Genomic DNA, 22,746 nt, shown 5'->3' on the forward strand with positions numbered 1-22,746 from the left:
GAGCCTCTTGCAGACCCAAGCGCATCCCAGCCCAACACCGAGGGATAAATAGGCGGACGCACCCGGCGGGAATCTTGACTGCTAGGGAATTTGGGGTCGGTCAGCGATGGGTGTGCGCTGCTGGTCAGAGAGGTGGCGACAAAATCGTGTGCTTACATGTATGGGGGGAGTGAAGAGCCGCAGAGTGTGTTTCCATGTTTCTTGGGAAGCCCGCGGCAAGAGTTAGAGTACTCCTCCCCCCGCCCTCCAGCTCCTACGGCAGCCCCTCGAGTTCTCGAAAACGTATTGTATCCGTCCAGCCAGGGCGCGGAGCTGCACCAAGGACACACACTCCAGCGTTGTTACAATTTTTTGCTACCCCTTGGGCGACCTCCAGATGAACCCCGGTGACTCTCAAATTAGGTTTTCATTCCCTACTTTCTTTGAAAGTGCCCCAGATGCGTCAGTAAAACACGCCTGTGTGTACGTGTAGGCGTCCGCGTGCCTGGGCGCGGGCCGTGTGCAGGCGCCAAAGCACACGTCTGTGTGAACACACGCGCACGCGCGTCTTTGGGTTTATGGTCCTTCCCTCGCGTTGGGGCATCTGTGATGTGCAACGTGTACACACACATACTTGTAACTTCAAGAGTTTTTGCAAACACGCAAAACATGGCGTCGTAGAAGCGCACGCAGAGATTTAGGTAGAATTCCCTGAGGATGCAATTGTATGTATAATGTGCAATTTACCCTTTATAGATGCATCCTCCTGCCTGGCACCGGACACTTATAATCGATGTGCACGTGTAAACCCTAGCTCTGCGTTCCTGCTGGCCATTATTTTGCCGACAGAGATGAACATGTGCGTTTGCACACATGAACACGAGTGCATGTGCTTGGGCATTAAAAGCACACGTGTATTTATTTCTGAAAGTTATGTATGGTATGTGGAAAGTATGATTTTGTGCTGCCTCAACTCTGTGCCCTGTAAGATAAACTGCATAGATTCTGTCTAGCCCCTTACCTCCTCCTGGCGAGCAAGTCACTTCAGACTGACCCACCTCCAAAGCAGACCCAGGAGATGGGACTCTGTAACTGACTTGCTCATTCAGATTTTCTCTACAATCCCTTTTTACTTCCTAAATCCGGCTTTACCACACACCTGGGTATCGTTCTCGAGTCCCCAAGAGACTCTAAGTTGAGCCTGAAGTCTGGGGGCTGGGGTTGGCAGTTGAGATTTACTGGGCAGGCTGGGTTGTTGGTCCTTGGAGAAGTGGTGCAGCCAGGGTGCAGGAGGGACACCCGTCAACAGCTGGGGCTGTAGCATGATGCGTCGGGCAGGCAGAGAATGGGCCTATGGTCTTTAAGAACCTTGCTGATGCTGAATGTATCTTGGAGTGGGAAAGTTTTTAATAGGAGGAGATGGAGAGGAAAAAAAGGGAGTGATAAAGGAACTTGCTTAGTGGCTACTATGTTCCAGGCATTTTACATCCATGATCTCTTTCCTTCATCACATCCATGTGGAGGGGGCCTTCTTGAACTCCACTGAAAAGATCAGAAACATGCTAAGGGAAGTTACGTCATTTGCCTAAGGTTACATTGCACATAAATGGCAGAACCTGGATTCAAACCCATGCTTTTCCTAGTTCCTAAAGCCAGGCTGGCACCCACTCTTCCCGACTGGAGAGAGATCGGGAAGAGCGAGAAGGAGCTACACGCTGGGCCATAAATTGGGCCCTAGCTCGGTTGAAGCGAGAATTTGCTGGTTGGCCTCTCTCCCCGGGGAGTCACAGCTCCCGCTGCTCTGGCCTCTCTGGCTCAGCTGGGTCTCCCCAGGAGGCCTGCGCCGACGCCCGCAGCCGACGCGAGGAGCCTGGGCCAAAGGCCGAGCTCGGCGGGAAGCAGCCAAAGGCTCTCGCAGCCCCCAGGCCTGTCTCCCCAGGCCTCCCAAGCCGGTGCCCGAGGCGGCGGCTCTGGGCCAAGGGAAGACCGGAATGAGACCTCCTCAAGCATCCTCTGGCTGTGCCTTCTTAGGATGGAGACGGCGAGGAGAGAGGGTTTAATTTTCCTTCCCGAAGAAATCGCAGGAAACTGTTCGTGCCTTAAAAACTCCAAACCCGCGCTCTCCCTCCTCCCTCCCTCCCTTCCTCCCGCCCCCTCTCTCCAGCCTCGCCCACCAGCTCCCACCATCTCGTCGCTCCTCTCCTCCTCTTGCTTCTCCCCTCCCTCTCGGGTCTCCCGCCTTCCCGGAGCACGCGCTGCCAGGGCCTGGGGTGCCGGGCGGCCAATGGCGCGGCGGCAGGACGTGATGTCAGGCGCGGCTGTAGAAAAGGCGCGGACGCTTGGCTGGCGCGGACTGCAGAGCCGGGGCTGGGCTCGGCGCGCTCTTGGAGAGCATTGCGCGCGGCTGGGCCCGCGGCCGGCGGCTCCTCCTCCCACTCTGCTCCTCCCCCTTTTTCTCCTCCTCCACCTCCACCTCCTCCTCCTCCTCCTCCTCCTCCTCCACCTACTCCACCTCCTCCTCCTCCTCTTCCTCCTCCTCCTCTTCAATTCTCCCGGTGGCTCGGCTCGGCTCGCTGTCTGCGGAGAAACCCCTACTCCAGTCGCCGACCCAGCGCCTAAACGGGTCGAGTTGGGCTGGGGGTGCAACCCGGAGAGGGGAGAGGTCCAGGCAGCTGGGCCGCCGCGGGCACCTAGCCGCTCCCGGGTGAGCCCCGACCGCAGCCGTCGCCGCCTCGGGCAGAGTTTGCGCTCCTGCTTTGCGCCCGGGGCGCCGAAGCCGGGCGGGCGATGCCCGCGGCGTGAAAGCGCCCGCGGCGGGCGCCGACCTCTGCCCTCGTCTCCCGCCCCCTCTCGCCCCCCCGCCCCGTGCCCTTGTGACCCTGGCTTTGGCGCCGCCGCCCAGGCGCCCCGCGATGTAGCTGCCCCCGCGCCTCGGCGGGAGGCGTCCTGGCCCGCGGGCGCCCGGGGCCCGGAGCCCGGCCTGGGGGCGCAGCCGAGCTCGGGCGGGGCCGGGGCCGCGGTGGCGATGCACCGGGCCCGTTAGCGCCGGGAGCGCCAGGCAGCTGAGGCGGGGGGCAAGCCCTCCCGCGGAGGAGCCGCGCCCCCGGCCCCGCCGGTCCCGCCGCGATGCTGTTCCACAGTCTGTCGGGCCCCGAGGTGCACGGGGTCATCGACGAGATGGACCGCAGGGCCAAGAGCGAGGCTCCCGCCATCAGCTCCGCCATCGACCGCGGCGACACGGAGACGGTAGGCGCACGGCTGCGGGGTCGAGAGCCGAAAACTGGGATAGGGCCGGGTCGGCCTGCGCCTCTGCTCTCCGAAGTTTGGGGGTACTTTGGGGAACGTCCTTCGTGCCGGACGGGACTGGGCGCTGGGGATCTGCGGACAGCATGCAAGGCCCCGTATCTCCCGGTTCGGGGGAAACCTGGGTACTGGGGCGGAGGAGGGAAACAAGGTTGAAACCGAAATTTCAGACCCCAAGGGTGGAAGAGAGCATTTCTCCCGAAGTGGGTGCGAAGTCCCATCCGCGGCCGGGATGGCTCTCCTCTCACTTCGCGGGCCCTTTGGTCGCCCGCGCCGCGCTCTCCTCCACCACTCGGCTCTGGCGGCGGCGCCTGCAGCGCCCGGTAGGGCGAACCAACCGGGAGCACTGGGGCTCCAGCGCCTTGGGCCGCTCCCCGCCTCTTGGCAATCGGGGTTCCCTCCCTAGCGCAATTTCAGAGGTCGAAGTCTTCTGGGCCAGCGCTTTTCGTTGATCGCGTCCCCGGCCTCTTGGCCGGCCCAACTTGGCCAGGCCAGGGCTCGGAGTTCAGGCCCTGGCCTGGCTGTGGCAAAAGGAGAGTCCTTTCGGATCTCCACACCTGGCTCCGGAGGCCCAGCCCCAAATAGTCAGTTTCTTGCCTCAGACCTCCCTAGGGACCAGACGAGCAGACGCTGTCCACGCCAGGCCCAGAAGTGACCTTTAGCGGCCGAGGAGGTGGGGAGCACGGGTGAAGCTTGTCCTCAGAAATCAGGAACAGCAGCCCCAGTGTCCCTGGCTTCCGAGCTCTTCTTCCCTGGTTAAACCCTCTCAGCCTGTTAGTTTGGTTAGAAGAGGATGTGGATCGGGCCTGCCCTGCAACAGTGACTTGGAGGGTGCCTCTGCACCCCATTCACCATCTCTCAGGACCCAAGAGGGTCCCCGCCGGTGTGGCAGAGGTGGTGGAGGGGTAGAGGTTGCTGTGATGTGCCCTGGCCTAAACCTTTGGCTTAAGGATCCAGAGATCCCTGGGGCTGGGGGCCAGGAACTCCCCTGCATATCTGGAGACGAGTCTGTGTGAAAGGTGACTTTTAATGGTCATCTTACCCATTTTCCTGGGGCCTAGCCGAGTGGCTCCTTAAAGAAACAGTGTGAGGGGAGCTTTTGGGGGCTTGACTGGAGTAGCCACCGCTGCCTCAGTCCCCAAACACAGCCCGAGCCTTTCTGGGAAAAGGGCAGAGGGGACAGGAAGGGGGAGAAGTAAGGAGGGGGATGTCTCCAGGCCAGCAGCGGGGCCGGGGCCGGGGCCTGTGGCCGGCTTGGGCTGCGTGGGCGGGCCTGGGTTCTGAGCCTCCTGGATTTGGGCCTTTTGGGGTGGAGGAAGCGCACCGAACGCCTTGGCGGCTCCCTCCGCGTTTAGGGCTAGCCAGAGCCACGGAGGGAGCTGCGGGTGCCGGTTTCGTCGCGGCGGCGGGGTCTCAGGCTGACGCAGGCGCTGCCGTCTTCCGCCTCCCTCCCTCCGCAGACCATGCCGTCCATCAGCAGTGACCGCGCCGCGCTGTGCGCCGGCTGCGGGGGCAAGATCTCGGATCGCTACTACCTGCTGGCGGTCGACAAGCAGTGGCACATGCGCTGCCTCAAGTGCTGCGAGTGCAAACTCAACCTGGAGTCGGAGCTCACCTGTTTCAGCAAGGATGGAAGCATCTACTGCAAGGAAGACTACTACAGGTAGCCCCCCACCTCGGGACCCACTGCCCCTCAGGACTCCCCATCTCAAATAACGATCTTGCTTGCCGTCTTCTTTCCCTCCAGTCCCAAGGGAGGGTTCCCTACTTAGGTCACCCCTTCTCCAAGCCAGCATGAATTGGGTGCCAATCTTTTTAAACAGCAATTTGGAGGAACTGTTGCAAAAGTCTATGAAGTGTAGGAACCCAGAGAAGAGCAAAAGCTGCCCTCTTCTGAGCTTAGACCATAAATAAGCTTGGGTTGAGGGTCCTTGCATCCTTCTCCCTTTGAAGTTTCTGGAGTCAACCAGAGGGAACAGACACAGGCAACCCCAAAGCCAGGCAGCCTGGGCTGGTGTGGAACAAAGTTGGAGGGAGAGCTGGGGTATAGGGTTGGGTGCATTTCCGGGTCTTTCTCAGAGATGGGAGCGAAAGCTGGCCAGGATTAAAGAACCGGGATCACTAACAAGCTCCAAATTCCTTGTTTCTCCTCTCTGGGTTTAGGGTTAGGGTCTGTTTATATTCTCTCTCTCTCTCCCCCCCCCCCCTCCCTCTCTCCCTCTCTCCCTGTCTCTGTGTTTCTTCCAAATTACAAAGGTCTGTAGGATTCCCAGGTGCTTGCGTGGAGGGCAGGGGTAAAGGTTGAGGAAGGGGTAAGTGGGGATTTTCTCCCCCACTCCCAGGCAAAGGCTTTCCCAGGGCTTGCTCAGGCTCTGGGTAAAATAGAAGCCTTTGTGGTCATGAATGGTTAAGGGAAACTATATTTCAGGGTAGGACCAGACCTGGGCCAAAATCTAGTTCCCTTTCTCCCATCCTCCAGGTTAAGACCCTGTTGCCCATGTTGAGGAGGGATTTCCCCCACTGGCAGCAGCGGCACCTGGAGGAGGGATATGGGGGGTACCCACCGTGTGTCCCCACAGTCCCTCCCTCGATGGTCCCTACAGGCGGTTCTCTGTGCAGCGCTGCGCCCGCTGCCACCTGGGCATCTCGGCCTCGGAGATGGTGATGCGCGCTCGGGACTTAGTTTATCACCTCAACTGCTTCACGTGCACCACGTGTAACAAGATGCTGACCACGGGTGACCACTTTGGCATGAAGGACAGCCTGGTCTACTGCCGCTTGCACTTCGAGGCGCTACTGCAGGGCGAGTACCCCGCGCACTTCAACCACGCCGACGTGGCGGCAGCGGCAGCCGCAGCGGCCGCAGCCAAGAGCGCGGGGCTGGGCGCAGCCGGGGCCAACCCGCTGGGTCTTCCCTACTACAATGGCGTGGGCACGGTGCAGAAGGGGCGGCCGAGGAAGCGCAAGAGCCCCGGCCCCGGGGCGGATCTGGCGGCCTACAACGCTGGTGAGTGCGAGGCGCACCGAGCGCCCCCGTCGGGTTGGGGGAAAGTGCACGGCGTCGACGGCCGTGAGCCAGAGTGAATCTCAGTGTGATTGCTATATATCACTCTGGGTGATACGTATATATCACTCTGGGTACTCTAGCCCTTAACTTCCCCAGGCGCTAAGCACCAGATGGCCGGGGAGAAGAGACCTTAGCCTCCTGGGCTCCAGCCCTTGCGCCGTCGGCTGTAGCGGGAGGAGAGGGTCTTGCAGCCGGATGCAGGGCCTCTTCGCTGAGAAATTTCTTAGAGGCGGCTTTTTGGTTTGGGCCTTCCCCCACCTTTGCTGGGCAGAAAGTGCAAGGATAGAGAAAGCAAGGCAGAGCCGACACCAAACAGGCTCTGGGTTGCGCGGCTGAGGGCGGGGAGCTGGGAGATGGATGAGACAGGCAGCGCGACGAAGGTCTCAAGAGAAAGGACTGGTGGTGGCCAGAGGCACAGAGGTGGGCCTGGCGTTAGGCCCGGTCATGTGAAATGTCCTGAGGGCGGCAGGCTCGAAACTTGGGCGCAGGAGCCCTTTGAACAAGGGCGGGTGGTTGTGCCTCGTGCGATCCTCCTGCTCCGCCGGGTCTCGGTTTTCCCCCGGCTCCGTCCTCCGAGTTCCGGGCGCCAGCGGGGCGCAGGGATGAGAGCCGCGACCCTCGGATGCCGGCGCCCGGGGATGAGACCGGAGTAGGCCTGGCCTCGCGCCGGGGTAGGGTGGAGGGCTCATTTCGCATTTCCGGCGTCTTTGAACCCCGGGCCGTTCCGGGAGAGGCTCTGCCCCCTCCCGCGCTCCTCCCCGCTCAGGACAGCTGCGGAGGTTCTGAGGCCCGGCAAACTGAACCATCAACATCTGCCCGAAGTCTGCATGGCCAGGAAAGGTTTACGACTCCCCGGGCTTCTGAACTAGATAGAGTTTATTTGCAATTATTTTCTTTCTTTCGTTTGCGACCGAATCGGATTCGGAGATTTTTTCTTCCTCCTTTTCCCCTTAGTCTCATGCACATATCGAAACAAAACAAAACAAACCCAGGACTTCGCGGAGAGCGCGGCCATGGGGAAGAAGTCAGGGTTATTTTGATCTTTAAAGATCTGAGTTGGCTGGGGAGGAAGATGGGGGGGCGGGTGAGGGTCCCCCGTTCACTCCAACGAAGTTGTTTGTTCGAAGATCGTGGGTGTGTGTGTGTCTGTGTGCAGAGCTGGGAGGAAAATGCAGCCCCCAGTCTGGTCATTGGTGAAGTGGCTGCAGGCAGGTCCGCGGTGGCGGATTTAAGATTTGTTGAAGCCTCTACTGGAGCTGCCGGTGGCTCTTCAAAACTTCCATCCCTCATCTCCCACCACCCTGAAAATAGACTAAATCGAGTCCAGACCAGGTCCCCCCAAACAAAGCCACGTCTATTTATGAAGTGAGGTCGGCCTCCAGTAGGAAGCAGCAGGCGGGCTCGGCCACAGGGCGCGTGGTGGGTGGGGAGCAGGATTATGTTTTCCCGGGCATACAGGTTCGCAACCGGGTTTGGAATTGCAAGGTAGAAGGTACAGAGATTTATTTGTGCTTTTTGCTGCTCCGCCGCTTTCCCTTGCGAGGCCGCGACGCACTGAGCGAGGAGATGTGGCAGGATGGAGGCTGAGTTTCGGGGGAGCTGGCACCTCTACAGACATTCCCACTCATGGCATGCCATCTCCTCGTTTTCTCTTTGGCTTCTCTCTCTCTCTTTCTTTCTCTCTCTCTTTATTTTTTCCTTTCGGCTCTCTCGGTCCTCCTTTCTCTCTGTGTATCTCTCTCTCTGCGTGTGTCTCCTTGCTTCTCTGTTCCCGTCTCTTCTCTCTGCCGGCGCGCGCGTCTCTGGCCTTGGTTCGGGCTGCCTGTACTCTTAGAAACCGCGCACGGCGCGCCGGCGGTGGCTGTGCGGCTTGCCTATTCGGGGCTCCCGGGACCAGGCTGTGAAACGGGGGCGCCTACCTGGCTGCGCTGGGCCCAGCCAGGCCTCCCCAGGTCTGGCTCCTGTCCTCAGTCCTTCCCTCCCGGCATCGGCAGGAGAGAAATGGCCCGCAGCGTGGGCCGTGGGGCGGCCGGGACTGGAAAGAGGGGACCGTGGAGGTTGCGATTGTGGGTGGTGTGTACAGGGAGGTGTGTGCGTGTTTCTGACCGTGAGGAGCTCGTCTTGTTTGTGTGCCTGTCCCACACCCAGGGACCCAGCCACAGCGACGACCCCTTGCAAAGTCCATCGCTCTGGGGGACAGTCCGGTGGAGGGGCAGCGGCACCTTATTACAGGGCGGTGAGCTCGGGCAGAGTGGGGAGGAGCGCCATCGGGTGCACCAGGCCCTCGGCTTAGGGAAGGGCAGCCAGAGTGCCGCAGGGTCGGAAAGTCCTTCCGGGGCGGGGGCCGAGGCGGCCCTCCTCTGGCTGCCCCTCTGGTCAGAGAGCGCAGCTCGGGTCCCAGAGGCGGAACTGAAACCTCCCCCGAACTCAGAGCAGGGCTGCCCGCTGGCCGGGGGTGCCGACCAGGCGGCCGGAGCCGGTGAGGGGCCTGGGCCGCGCACTTTGCGCTGGGGTTTGCGCGCCACGGCCGCGGGAGTCCCGCGCGGACCGGCTGGACGCCCGGCCTCCCCCAGCCCCAGCTTTTTGTGTGTGTGTGCCTGGCGGCGTAATTACTGATTTGATTCCAATCCATTATTTAGACAATTGAACCTACAATCTCGTCTTTAGTAAAATGAGGCGAAGTCAGATTTGATTACAGGTTCAGTCCCAGCGACAAGAGCTCGAAACCCGATGGGTTAATAACAGATCACGAGTAAATTATTCATGATTTTACGAGCTCTTTAGCTCCATTGAATCGGCCTAATTGAGAGGAAAAAAAAAAAGGAGAGAGAGAGAAAGCCTGGTCCTCCCCCGCCCCTCAGCCCCTCGCTCCTCCCCGGATCCGATCCTGGGGAATCTCCCCCGCCGGGGCGTTGGGGGCGGGATTGAGGGGCCCTGGGGCACCGGCCAAACCTGAGCCCAACGGACGCTTCACCGCAGCCCTTGCTCCCGTAGCACAGCCCTGCCTCGGTCCTTTCCTGCCCACCCCTCCTTTTCCCTTTTTCCCCCTTTCCCCACTGTCTGGGCCCTAAAGGCTTAGGAAAAGGCCTCCCCGCAGGGACCAGTCTCCTTGAGACCCTGAGACCCGAGATTCAGTTCTGTAACCTGGACCCTCCACCACACATTCCCCCTATTTCCAGGCCTCGCTGTCCCCTCAGGCTCTGTCTGTGTCTCTCCTGATTTCTTTCTTTGTAGCTGTCTCTCTCCAGTGCTCCCCATCTCCACTGCTTTCTTTTCCTCTGTCTCTCCTCTCTTTTTTCCTGGCTCTGTCCATCTTTCCTCCCTACCCCCTCGCCTTTTCTCTCTCTTCATTCTCTCTGTCTTTCTACCTCTGTCTCTTTCTCTCCTTTCTGTCTCTCTCCCCCGAACCACCTCCCCCCATCTAGGCCACACTCAGGGCATGTCCCTTGGGTGCATGGGGCGCCGGGGTCCCTGTGGAGCTCATTAAGAGCAGCAAGGCCCAGGCTGGGGCTGGGCGGAGGGATGGGCCCAGAGATCCCCTGTGGGGAGGCCTGCCCCACCCCTGGTGGAGCTGGGGACTGGGGGCAAGAGGAAGGTCGCTCTGGCAGTAGGGTAGGGCAGTTTCCATGAATCCCATTTGGAGTCATTCTCCGATCCCATTGAAATTGCTGGACCCTGTTCTTCACTCTGGGCACTCTTGGTGGGAGTACAGCCCAGGTGGGGGACTTGGGTGCCTGAGTGCATGTGAGAAGGGGCCTTTAGGAAGTGTAGCCACTTGCTGACAGCCCCAAGGTTAGAGACAGGACCTGCATCTTGCAGATTCTTCCTGCAAAGGGCTACTCCCCACCTGGGCAGGGGGAGGAGTAGGTCACCAGGAGAGCAGGAATACTTCTGAGGTAGTGTTGCCAGGTAAAATGCAGGACACCCAGTTAAATTTGAATTTGGAGTAAACGACAAATAAATTTTTACTATAAATGTATCCCATGCAGTGTCTGAATTTTAGATAAACAACGAATAATTTTTTAGTATAAGTGTATACCATGCAATATTTGAATTTTAGGTCAACAACAAATAAATTTTTAGTAAAGGTATGTCCCGTGCAATATTTGAGACATACTTATACTAAAAAATGTTTCATTCTTTATCTGAAATTCAAATTTAACTGGGCAACCTGAATTTTTATTTGCTTAAACTGGCAGCTCTATTATGGGGCATGAGACATAGTCCCAGTTGCCACTTTAGGGGGACTGAATTAATGTCCTGTGAGGCTTTTCCCAAAGTAAGACCGTATGTGTGAGATGGCTCGCCACGTGATGAGGGGATCTGGGAGAGGGGTCCTCCATGTCCTAATCAGCTGCTACGTTGCCAAGCAACTTTCTGAGGCCGGAGGTTTCCACCCCTGTCCCCCACCCCTTCCAGGCATTGGCACCCAGGCCCTAGCTGGGCCCCTTCTGGATGAGGACGGGCTCCCCAAAGAGTCATGCTGCATCTTTGCCTGGCTTTGCAGCATGGTGGAAATGGCAAAGACCGCAGTGTTGAATCCAGGCTCCCATCACCAGCAGTGTGGCCCTGTGCGCGTGGCTTCATCTCCCTTAGCGTCAGTTTCCTCGTCTCTCAAATGGAGTGAGTAGCAGTAGTCACCTCTTGAGCAGTAGTGGAGGCCCCATGATGTATGTAAAGCCGAAGGCGTACCCTAGGTGTTGAATACATGTTAATTTCTTTCCCCATTTCCTTCCCTTTCCGGTTAGAACTCTGCCACCCTGTGAGATTTCCCAAGATTGCTTAACTTCCCGCAACTGCCTCACAGGGCAGTGGTGAGGATTAAACTGCAAAATACAATTTCCGACCTTCAGCCCAGTGCCTGCGGCCCGGGGGGTCATACAGTACTTTTGGGTGTGGGAACTGATGTGGGTGAAATGAAAGTGAGTGGAGAGGTGTCAGTCAGCGACTCCCAGGTGCCTGCCTCGGACACTGTCAGTGGAGACCGAGGACAGCCGCTCCACCTCAGGGAGGCCAGGGGAAAACAGAAAAGGCGTGGGCCTGGGAGTCCCTGCACTGCTATCTGGGCAATCCAGTGACTTCCCTTTCTGAGCCTCAGTTTCAACATCTGTAAAAGGGGATAAATAATTCCTGGCTCATAGGATTTTTTTGAAGATTCAATGAAAATGTGCATGTAAAGTCCTTTAGCACGTCATCTGGAGTTGAATAAGCCATCAACAGTTGTAGCTGTTATTATTATTGTAACGTGACGGCTCAGAATAGTTTTTGGATTCTCCTAGGTCTAGGTTTGTATCCTGGGCAGGTGGCTCCCTCCGAGCCTCAAATTCCCCTATAAATCTATAAAATGGGGGCAATGTCTCCATCTTAGTGTGGCGCGGGGCACGCAGTGTGGTTCCGAGACTAGAAACATTTGGTGGGGGGTGGGGCGGGTGTGGACTAGGCAGTGTGGGGAGGCGGGTCAGGAGGCTCACCTGCCGCTCCTGCGTCCCCTCCCCAGCGCTGAGCTGCAACGAGAACGATGCGGAGCACCTGGACCGCGACCAGCCCTACCCCAGCAGCCAGAAGACGAAGCGCATGCGCACCTCCTTCAAGCACCACCAGCTTCGGACCATGAAGTCTTACTTTGCCATTAACCACAACCCCGACGCCAAGGACTTGAAGCAGCTCGCGCAAAAGACGGGCCTCACCAAGCGGGTCCTCCAGGTCAGCCGGGGCTGGGGCTGAGGCTGGGGGTGGGAGCATCTGGACCGCCAGGGCCTGTGGCGGAAGCCCCCGCTCCGTGGGCCTTGGAAGGACCTCCCGCCCTATGTCTGCCTTGCTCTTTGTTTATCTTTCTCCCTTCTCCATCTCATTGGTCTGTCTCTAGCTGTATTTCAGTCTTTTTTTCTAACTTTACATCTTCTCTTTCAATTTTCGTCCCTCAGTTTTTCTGTTTTTTGTATCCCTCGGTCCTCCCTGTCTTCACACTCAGTCTATTTTCTTTCTTGTAAACGATTCTTAGTTGCTATTTATTACTCAAGTGACACTCAAATATGTTCACGTTGTAAAAGGTTCAAGCTTTTCAGATAAATCCAGAGCCCCCCACCCCTTGCGCCCTCATCCCAGGATGCGGTCCAAGGCAGTTGCTGTAAGCCATTTGCTCCTGCGGCTTCTTGCTCCTCACTTGCTCTCTCTAGTTTCTCTCTTCCTGTCTCTCTCTAGATTTTTCTTCTGTCGGTTTTGTTTCTCAGACTCTCCCAGAAGCAAGGTTTGGTGAGAGGGGAATGTGGGCAGATCCCCTGGGTGGGGCTGTCCCGGTCTGCCTGCAGGGAGCTGGAGGAAGTAGATGGGTGCCTCTGAAACTGAGCAGAATTGCACATGTTTGTAAGGGTGCTTTCTTGATAGAGAAGATCCAGAGCTTTCATCAGATTTCTGAAGAGTCTGTCCGTCACCCCAAAGATGTTAAGAACCCCAGTTGGGGGAGTCCCAGGTTCCTGCATGACCCAAACTCTCAAATCTTCAGCTCCTCCTCTTCCTCATTTTGTGGTCCTGGGCAAGTCACTTAACTCCTCTCAGGCTCAGTTTCCTCCTATGTGAAACGGATACAAGAAATTGTCTACACTAGAGGCTTATTGGAGGAACCATTGAGATGGTGTAAGTGTCCACCACGTACCTGACACCTACTGCTCAGTGGATGGTAGCTAAGAATAACATTGACTAGATTAGTCAATAAACTGATATTAACTAGTATGAACTATTATTCTGGTCGCTGGACTTCAGTTTCCCCATCCTTATAATGACAAGGTGGGAGAATATCTCCCTTTTAGCAAGTTGAACCAATTTATTTCTCAGAACATGGGGTTGTAGGGGTAGCAGTACACACTTTTGGGTAAGAAAATCGAGAGGTGAAGTGATCTGACCGTGGTCTCACAACAGGAGGGGAGGTGCTGGGATTCAGTCCAGGACAGTCTGACTCACCCTCCAGCCCCGGGTAGTTGGATATTGAGGGCGGGGGCAGGGGGCGACCCCGAGGGGGTGAGGGTGACGGTGATGGACACGGAGGGCTGCGGAGCCGCCCTAAGCGTTCCTGCGAGTCTGTCAGAAAAAAAGAAAAGCATTTTTGGGGTGAGGGCGGTGGCAGGCTGGGACTGTGACGCGGGCGAGGGTCCGCACATCTCCGGGGAGCCGGGAGTGCGGACCCCAGGCCCCCTTGGCCCCGCTGCGGGCGCCCCTGCGCACCGAGGGCGTCTGGGGCAGCTTCGTCTCGCCGGCTCGGTGGCGGGGCCGAGGCAGGCGACGGCCGGCCAATGGGGCGCTGATGCGCCTCTCTGGGCCCGCCCCCCGCCCCAGAGCGGCCCCGCCCCTTCCGTTTGTGTGGGTTTTGGAGTCCCTCTGGTCTGGGCCAGAGAAGGGGCGAGAACATTGCTGGGCCCGTCGGGGTCTCGGACGCCCCTCGTCAGTTTCCCTCGGACTTTACCTTCTTGGGGTGAGGTCGGAGAACCCTGCTCGGGGCCCTCCCCCATTTCTCAGCCCTCGGTGAATTTGGACTGAGGACCCGGGGTCGCCCGCCTTTTCTCTGGTTAGTGGGATGCTTTGACTCTTCCCCTGGCTAGATGCCCTCATGATGTGTTGGTGGGGGCGGTTCCCTGAATCAAGCCTCTGGGAGCAGGCAGGGGCGGGGGCAGGGACTTGCAGTCAGGCAAAAGTGGGTTCAGGAAGACCTGGGTTCGGTTCTGCTCCTCTACTCACTGGCTGTGTGTCTTGAACAAATTAGTTACCCTCTCTGAGCCATAGCTCTCTCATCTGTAAAATGGGCACCATTAGAGCACATACCTCTCCCAGTTATCCAGATTAAATGAAATAAAGAGTAAGTGCCCATAGTTGAGTCTGAATCTGAGTCAAGGCCAGTCTCTGCTGGCCTTGGTGAGGCAGGAGGCTTGGTTACCTGATTTAGGAGCAAATAGGATTTCTAGCATAGCTATCTCTCAGTTTTTCATCTGACCAAATATCTGTTGGCACCAGGGCCTGGGGACACAGAGATGGATGAACCAGTCCTGGCCCTGAAGAAATTCACCTATTAAGTCTAGAGACAGATCCGCAATCAGTTTCCCTATCCCTATAGCGTGATAGGTTGGGAGGGGGCTTCTGTGGGAGACCTGGGGAGGGACAACTACCGTACATGGGAGGAAAGGTTCACCTGAGGGACCAGGGCTAATGCTTGCCCTGTCCCCTCCTCCCCTAGAATCCTGAGCCAGGGGTGCTCACACTTGCATGCCCCCTCCACCATGGGGACTCAAAAAGCCGAGGGTATGGGACTACCTGAGGGAGAAAAGCACTGGCAGTTACGTATGTCTACTAATTGGTAAATGTTTGAGTGCCCTACTCTGTGTCGGGCACTTCTAAAGGCCTGTGAAACACGTTTGCTCATTGAGTCCTCACTATCAGGCGTTGTAATCCCTCCTCCCCACCATACAGATGAGAACATTGAGGCCCAGATGACTTCCACTCGCCCTGAGTCACACTTGGCTAGTAAGTAGCAGAGCTGGATCCAAATCCAGGTCCATCTGATCAATGGGTATTGCTCTTTCTCCTCTGAGCCAACCCAGCAATGACTGCCCCTGAGTGTGAGTACCATTTTAGGGCCTGTATGCTGTTGGGGACGGGCTGGTCATACCCATCAGGCATACCAGACTGCCAATCTCCCTCTTCCCAGACCTCCAAATCTCCTGCACAAATCCTTAATATTCCCTCATTGCACAACTGCTCATGATTGTGCAGCAGTTTGCAAAGCATTCTCTTTCCAGCCACTCATCTACCTTACCTTAATATTTTCCTGCCTGTTTTACAGATGAGCAGCTTAAGAACTAGGGAGATGAAGGGATATGCTCGAGGTTGCAGGAACCAGGCATTGGCAGGGTGGGGCTCTCCCCTAGGTGTCCTGACTGTTGATGGGCCAGCTGGGGCAGATGGGATGGGAGCAGTTTTGGGCAAGGTGGCTGGTGGTGTGGCTTTGGAAGGTAACAGACTCGTCAGTCCTTTCTGACTTACCAGCAGTGTGATTTGGGTACTTGAACTTCTCCTCTCTGAGCCCGATTCCTTATCTGTGGAATGGAGATAATAATAGTCTGTATCTTGAGGATTCCTGAGTATTGAGACAATGAATGGGGAGGCTCCAGCATGGTGCCTGCTGGTGCAAAGTAGGTGCCCATGAAATGGTTCCTCATCACTTGTCTACACCAGCTTAGTGGTACTAGGCCTTGGGTGCCCCCTGCAGGTGGTGGTCCACCTCAACCCTTCAGAGAGAGTGCGTGGCAGGGGCAGGCTGAGGTTGAGGCTGTGTTCCCAGAGGTGGATGATATAGGGGTGTGTGTGTGTGTGTGTGTGTGTGTGTGTGTGTGGAGGGAGTTCTAGGCTGTTACCGAATGTGTAATGCATAAGCACCACCAACATGGTAGCCCTGGCATGCAGGATCCCTGCTGGAATTTGGAGTTAGCTGATGGGAGGTCCAGAGTCAGCTCTCCCACTTACTCTGGGTGATCTTGAGCAAGTGACTTAACCTCTCTGACCCTTAGTGGCCTCAGCTATAAAATGGGGATGGTAATAATACTTCACTAGGTGGTTGCAAGGAGTAAATGAGATGACATAAAGTGTAATTTGTTAAGTATATCTTAGGGATGCGATACACATTAATTTCACACACACATTTACATAGCAGGGTTTAGTCTACCCAGCTCTTCTGCACACATTTTAAAAAGTTAATTATCTTCATTTTGCAGATAAGGAAACTGAGGTTCAGAGAGACTAGGACCCTTGCCCTGAGTCTCGAGCTAGTGGGTGATGAGGCCAGGAGTGGAGCCCAGATTGGTCTGATTCCATCGCTCTTTCCAGCGTAGGGATTGTGTTTCCTGCCCTCCCACTCCAGATCTAGCTGCAGAATGCAGCCATGCAGATGGGAGAGAAGGAAAACAGTGGGTCCTAGACGCCATGTCTTGTTAGGAAAGCAGGAATCCTGTTGTAAAGCCCTGAGTGCATAAAAAAGTGCTTGAAGTTCTCAGCAGCAGCAGCACGACAACCACAATACTCACTTTCTGTCAGCAAGGAAGGTGACCGGGAGACACAATGGCTCTTTGGACTGAGGTCCATTAAGACATTAAGCTTTTTTTTTTTTTTTTTTTAAATGAGGAAGATGAGCCCTGAGCTAACATCTGTTGCCAATCCTCTTTTTTGCTGAGGAAGATTGGCCCTGGGCTAACATCCGTGCCCATCTTCCTCTGCTTTATATGGGACACTGCCACAGCATGGCTTGATGAGCAGTGCGTCAGTCCGCACCCGGGATCCAAACCTGCGAAACCTGGGCTGCTGAATCGGACCACGCGAACTTAACCACTACGCCACTGGGCTGGCCCCAGACAGTAAGCTTTGCAGCTGCTTGGAGACCATTCCTCAGCACATGATGCCCCTCTGAGTGGCCCCTCTTCCTTCCTCGGGAAGGATCAAGACTATTAAGATGCCCTGGCTTGGGAAGGGGGTGGTGCGCTGATTGGTTTGGACGAGTGAAGGTCTCCTTAGGGGTTCCTGGTGTGACTTTGAGAGAGAATATATTTTAACCGTCAACAGTTTAAAAACATTCCTTATGATGTTTTTAAACATTGTGATGTTTTTGAGTCATCATGAAGGAGTCATCTTCGTGATGACTAGTTATCGTCATTAACCTGAGTGAGAACTCAGGAACTAAGGATACCAGCTTTCCTCTGCTCGCTCATTTACTCAACAAACACACTGACCCTCTGCCGTGTTCTGGGCAGGCTGCGAGGCGGCGAGGAGTCAGCGGTGACCCAAATCCTGAACAGGCCCTGCTGGAATGTACGATCCAGAAAGGAGATGGATGTGCAACAAGATGTTGTATAAATAACTAACATGGTGATAAGGTTAATCTCTGTGTTTTTCTGTATATTTGAAACATCTCATAATAAAAGTATCTTTTAAATGATTCTAGGACCAAATAAGTTTGGGAAAATGTCTTTCTCTTGGACATCAGAGCATGTGAGCGTTAATACAGGCACTGAGAAATCTTGAAGAGTCCACTTTTTCTAATCTGACATTTCCCAAATTTATTTGGCCACAGAACTCTTATTTAACTCGACAAAAATAAAAAAGAAGAGGTGCCAGGAAGGAAAAACACAGGGGGGCAATGAGAGCATGTAACACAGGGACCTGACCTGGTGAAGGAGGTCGTCAGGAATGGCTTCCCTGAGGAGGTGAGGTTTAAATTAGGGCCAGCCAAGTCAGTTCTCTGGGCCTCAGCTCCCCACCTGTGAAATGGGGGAGAGTGAGCATTGTTCTGCCTGTCGTTTGCACAGAGCTCTGGGGAGTGTCTGATCTAGTCGCGGGGGGTTGAGGCTGGGTGGAGTTTCAAAGATGATTTGGCCCAAATCTCTCATTTTAGAAGAGAGGAAACTCTTAGAAGCCCAGAGAGGTAGAGTGACTTGTCCAAGACCCCACAGCAAAGCAGTTGGAGTCCTGGGGCTGGAGCCAAGGGTTCAGTATGTCCAGTCCAGTGCTTGTTGATTTTGGTTCTTTAAAGAAACTTTTTAAAAAATTTATAAAGTAAGAGAACCACCATACAGACAGATTAGAGAAATAGGGGAAAAAATTACCCACATAAGAGCACAGAAACCAATAATCCAGGTGTGCGGTTTAGCGGTTAAGTAGTGGGTAAGGGGTGGGATTCACACCTCAGCTCCACCTGTTTGGCTGGGCTCTGTACCTCAGTCTCCCCACCTGGCAGTAATATCAGCGTTTACCTTGTAAGGTATGAATTCATATGTGTAGAATGCTTAGAACTTTCCTCAGACAATGCCTGGCCCTTAATGAGTGAGTAATATTCATCGTTATTATTTTTGTTATGAAGTTGCAATACCAGAGGACATCATTTTTTTATTCTTTCTTTCTCGCATAACATTGGTCACAAGACACTGCTTTTGCGACTGCATGGAAAGGCTGTCGTGACTTCCACTGGCCCCATCTGGTTGGACACTTTGGACGCAGCCATTAGTTTGATGTTATAAAAAAATGCCAGAGTGGACATCTTTGGGTGTGAAGCTTTTGTCTGGTTTCCTTAGCGACCCAGGAGGGGATTTGCAAGGCACAGTGGCCCTCCTGGCCTCCCTGATGAAGGAATTCTGGAGAAGTTGGGTCTGGGATGCAAAACACAGTCTGCAGGGTCAGTTGGTGCCTGAGGAGAGGGTGTGTAGCAATGCGGGCTTCCTCATCCACCCAGGACTCCCTGGGGATCCCCTGCACCCCAGGCGGAGGCACTCCCCGCAGATGAAGAGAGAGGGCTGTCAGTTGAAGAAGATGGGTGGGTAGAGCAGGTTGTCCTTCCTTGTTGCAGCTGCCATAGCATCCCAGCCTGTTGGAACCCTAAGAGGCCACAGAGATCATGGCCAGCCATGGTGTGGTCCAACCCTCTTGTGGTACAGGTGGGGAAACTGAGGCAGGCCCACAGGTAACGGACTAGCCTGAGGTTACTTGGCTGGTGAGTGGCAGAACCAGAACTAGAAGCTCCATCCAGTGCTCCTTCTGCTGCACCACAGTTGCTTCTCTGTTTATTCACTCATTCATTCACTTCTGACTCGGGATCATGTGGTAGGGAGAGTGTGGACTTTTTATGGCAGATGATCCTGGATTCCTGGATTTCAGTCTCAGCTTGGCCTCTGTGTGACCTTAGGCAAGTGACTTCACCTCTCTGAGCCTCTCTTGTTTTAAATCTGTAAAATGGGGCTAATGATAGTTATCCCCTGACTTGGCTTATTAAGGAGATGACCTGTAACCGCGCGTTATACTGTGGCATGCATGATGCCTGACACATAGTCCACAAATGTTATCTGTTATGATTACTGTTAACTCAATGCATATGGCCGGTTCTGAATCTTTGCCAGTCCCTGTGCCATGTCCCCAGGGACAGGAAGATGACTTAGAGAGGGTCCCTGCCCCAACAACTTCTTGGGAGGGGACTTTTTGAAATACCTGGGATAGAATTCTGGTGAAGCCTTGCTTAAGGTGAAAAATAATCCAACACAAAACTTCACAGCAACCTGGCTTTTAGTTGGGTTGTTGATTTTCCTCCACCAGATTCCTGGCGCCTCAGATCCAGTAAAGCAGGGGAGGCAGTTGTGGAAGATGGTGTCATTGTTTACAAACCACTGTTAGGGGCAACGCCAGAGAAATAGCAAACAGCCGGCAGCTAACTGGTTCCAGCCCTTCCCGAGGCATTGGAGCCCCGGACCAACGAGCCACGAACCACCCCTGGGGCTCCCCACTCCAGCTACCACTTGGAGAGTCAGACACATGAGGTGCTCACAGGGTCACACACTCAGCCAGGACGGTGGCAACGGGTGGCACCAGAGCTCCAGCCTTCCTCATCCGAGCCGCCATGAGACTTTGGGGAAGTCGCCTGCTCTCTCTGAGGGCTTCTCCATCCGTGTTCTCCGTCAGCCATTCCTTAGGCCAGACGGACGCCGAGTCTCACCCCTGCAGATTTCTGCAGGCTGGGCAGGGAAGGATGCCCTACCCCAAGAAGAGCACATTGAGAGTAGCGTTAGAAGCACTGTGCTTATTTGCAAGCCTCCAGGAGAGGTGATGGGCTTGCTTTGGGCGGAAGAAAATGCCTTCTTCCTAGGAAGATCCAGTGAGCTGGGGAGGGAGCTTTGCTTCCTGACTTCGCAGGGTCTGCGTCTCCCTCCTTACTCCAGGATTCTCGTGGCTGTGTTTTTTAATTGAGCCCAAATTGTATTAAGCCACCAAAAAGGCGTGTTTGAGGCTATGGGCCTCTGTAACTGGGGTGGTTCCTGGGGGAGGGCGGGGCCAGGCGTCGGCCCTTCCCACCCTTGTCTGAGACACTGGGAAGACAGGCAGATGCAGACACATCTGGAAATATGCAACTGGACACCTCAGAATCTGTCGAATTCCCCAAGGCCCTTTGTTTTATGGGGAGGCTTCTGGCGGGTGTTTTCCTCACGCAAACGGAAGTGAAGGGGCCCAGCCTTTCGGGATTTTTTCTTTGGGAAATACAACCCCCACCCCCGACGGTGGCCTGGATTTCCTATGTCTCCCAAAGTACCTCAAGGACCTCTGGGTACATCTGGATCTCTCTGTGCATTTAGACGGGTGGGCACGCTTGTTGAGGGTGGGGGGCCGTGTAGATGAGTTTCTATGCTTGTCTTCATGAGTGTGTACAGCCTCGTGTGCAAAGATACAGGTGTGGATGTGTGTGTGTGTACGCACCCAAGGAGAAATGAAAGTAAACCCTTATTCTCTCTCTTTGGTGTTCTTTTCATACCAAGTGCAGTTCTAACTGTGCAACCCCCCCGCCCCTCATCAACCATGCTGAGACGTGGCAGGTTGGGAGGCGGAATCTGCAGATCACAACCTCCTGGGCCCTGGTTTAACTGGGCAGCTGCTCCCACGCTGCCCACCGCACCCTGACACCTGAAAGCCGGTGCTCCAGGATACCCGGTGGCTCCTCCAACTGATGGTGGTGGGGAGTCAGATCCGTGTCTTTTTCTTCCTCTTAGTAACTCTTGATTGACTGATTCCTGTGTGTTCTTGACACCATTCTAGTATTTCCCAGGCTTACTGACCACAAAACACTTTAAAAATTGTACCAGCACGGACTTGTGGGATCTATTGTCTGCTTCAAGGCGACTGCTGAAAAAAAACGAATCTCTCAACTGTTGTGAAAAATGACCAAGATTTAGTTTGTGCACATCTTCCAGAACAGCCCTGTCCCATAGAAACATGATGTGAGCCACATACGTGATTTTACACTTAAAATTTTCTAGTAGTCCCATTAAAAAGCAAAAAGAAACTGGCATAATTCATTTTAAAGAGTATATTTTGTTTAGTCCAATATATCCAAAACATTATCGTTTCAACATGTAATCATTATATAGAAAATATTATATAGAAAAATTATAATTGAGATATTCTACCTTCTTTTTTTTCATATTAAGTCTTCAAATCTGTTGTGCGTTTTCACCTACAGGCTAGTCACATTTCAAATGCCCAGTAGCTAGCTACATGTGGGTAGTGGCCACGATATTGGAAAGCATAGCTCTGCTCTGGAACCTCCTAGCAGAAAGGGAAACCCAGCAATAGCCAGTTAAAGAAAAGGAAAATTTTAATTTATTAGGAACAAAATATTGCCAGCCTGACTTCTTATTCTCCTCTCCGCAAAACGCCGATTAGCATCTCTGAGTTAAACAGCGGGGGATGCTCTGCTGTTCCCGAGTGCCTGCCTGCGTCCGCTAACCAGCCCTTCCTCTCGCCCCATCTCGCAGGTCTGGTTTCAGAATGCCAGGGCCAAGTTCAGGCGCAACCTCTTACGGCAGGAAAACACGGGCGTGGACAAGTCGACGGAGGCGGCGCTGCAGACGGGGACGCCCTCGGGGCCGGCCTCGGAGCTCTCCAACGCCTCGCTCAGTCCCTCCAGCACGCCCACCACCCTCACAGACTTGACTAGCCCCACCCTGCCGACTGTGACGTCCGTCTTAACTGCTGTGCCTGGCAACCTGGAGGGCCACGAGGCTCACAGCCCCTCACAAACGACTCTGACCAATCTTTTCTAATGACTTTCGGCCCCCCCGCCCCACAATTTCTTTAAAAAAGAAATTATCTTTAGTTGAATTCCAAGTGTATTTTAAAATAGAGGCTTTGAGCAACTAACTAACCACATTTTAGGATCTCGCCTGGAAACAGAGGAGGAACATAATTGGGCGCCCGGCTAACGCAGCGGTGTGGACTGAGGAATTACTTGGAAGATCTATCTGCAACACAACATTTGTGTCACTGTACAGTTTTGTGGACTGAGCGAGGAAAAAAAAAAACAACAAATAATTTAAGTTGGCTAGAGCTTCTGTATTTTCAAAGACTGCCACGTGCCTTAGGAATACTGTTTTATCTCCATACTTTGGATGACTTGTTCATTTTTCTCTCCCTCTTTTTCTCTCTGTATATTTATGACCAGAGCAAAAATGTAAAAAAAAAAAAAAAAAAAGTTTGTTACTTTGAATAGTCCTAAAAAGAAAAAAGAAAAAAAAAAAGGAAAAATCAAACCCCCTCCAACGGTCGCTTTGTTGTTTTAGAATTTTAAGGTGGAAGTCTGTTCGAATATCAGAATTTGTAAAATCTAACCAGTAATAAAACCACTTACTGAAACTAGTTGGTGCCGCTGCTGTTTAGTTGGATGTGAAAGTCACAGGACTTAAGAGTCTTACTGAAGCCCGCAGGTAAATTCCAGGGTCTTCCCTTATTTGTCTATAATATTTATTTATAACAATCTATAAATATTTATTTATAATATTCATGGGGTCCCTCTTCTGTGCCAGACTTGGGCTGCTTGTCAAGATCCAGAGATG

At 54.4% G+C, this 22,746-nt stretch overlaps 1 protein-coding gene across 1 annotated transcript; it reads left to right on the forward strand.

Annotated features, from left to right (window-relative positions):
- The first annotated feature begins 3,008 nt into the window (after positions 1–3,008).
- Positions 3,009–22,542, forward strand: LHX2 (LIM homeobox 2). The gene is made up of 5 exons (XM_058524004.1): positions 3,009–3,225; positions 4,743–4,945; positions 5,886–6,289; positions 11,847–12,052; positions 21,670–22,542. Exons 1-5 carry the CDS (start codon positions 3,106–3,108, stop codon positions 21,955–21,957), a joined length of 1,221 nt encoding a protein of 406 aa, XP_058379987.1. The 5' UTR covers positions 3,009–3,105; the 3' UTR covers positions 21,958–22,542.
- The last annotated feature ends 204 nt before the right edge of the window (positions 22,543–22,746 follow it).

Source organism: Diceros bicornis, chromosome 28, assembly GCF_020826845.1.
Source record: "Diceros bicornis minor isolate mBicDic1 chromosome 28, mDicBic1.mat.cur, whole genome shotgun sequence".
In the NCBI taxonomy this organism is placed as follows: Eukaryota; Metazoa; Chordata; class Mammalia; order Perissodactyla; family Rhinocerotidae; genus Diceros; species Diceros bicornis.

Excerpts from the sequence above, each read along its gene's own strand:
- LHX2 (XM_058524004.1), top strand. The coding sequence starts at position 3,106 with ATGCTGTTCCACAGTCTGTCGGGCCCCGAGGTGCACGGGGTCATCGAC. Across the intron at positions 4,946-5,885 it reads TGCAAGGAAGACTACTACAG|GCGGTTCTCTGTGCAGCGCT; the intron begins GTAGCCCCCCAC and ends TGGTCCCTACAG. Across the intron at positions 12,053-21,669 it reads TCACCAAGCGGGTCCTCCAG|GTCTGGTTTCAGAATGCCAG; the intron begins GTCAGCCGGGGC and ends CCCATCTCGCAG.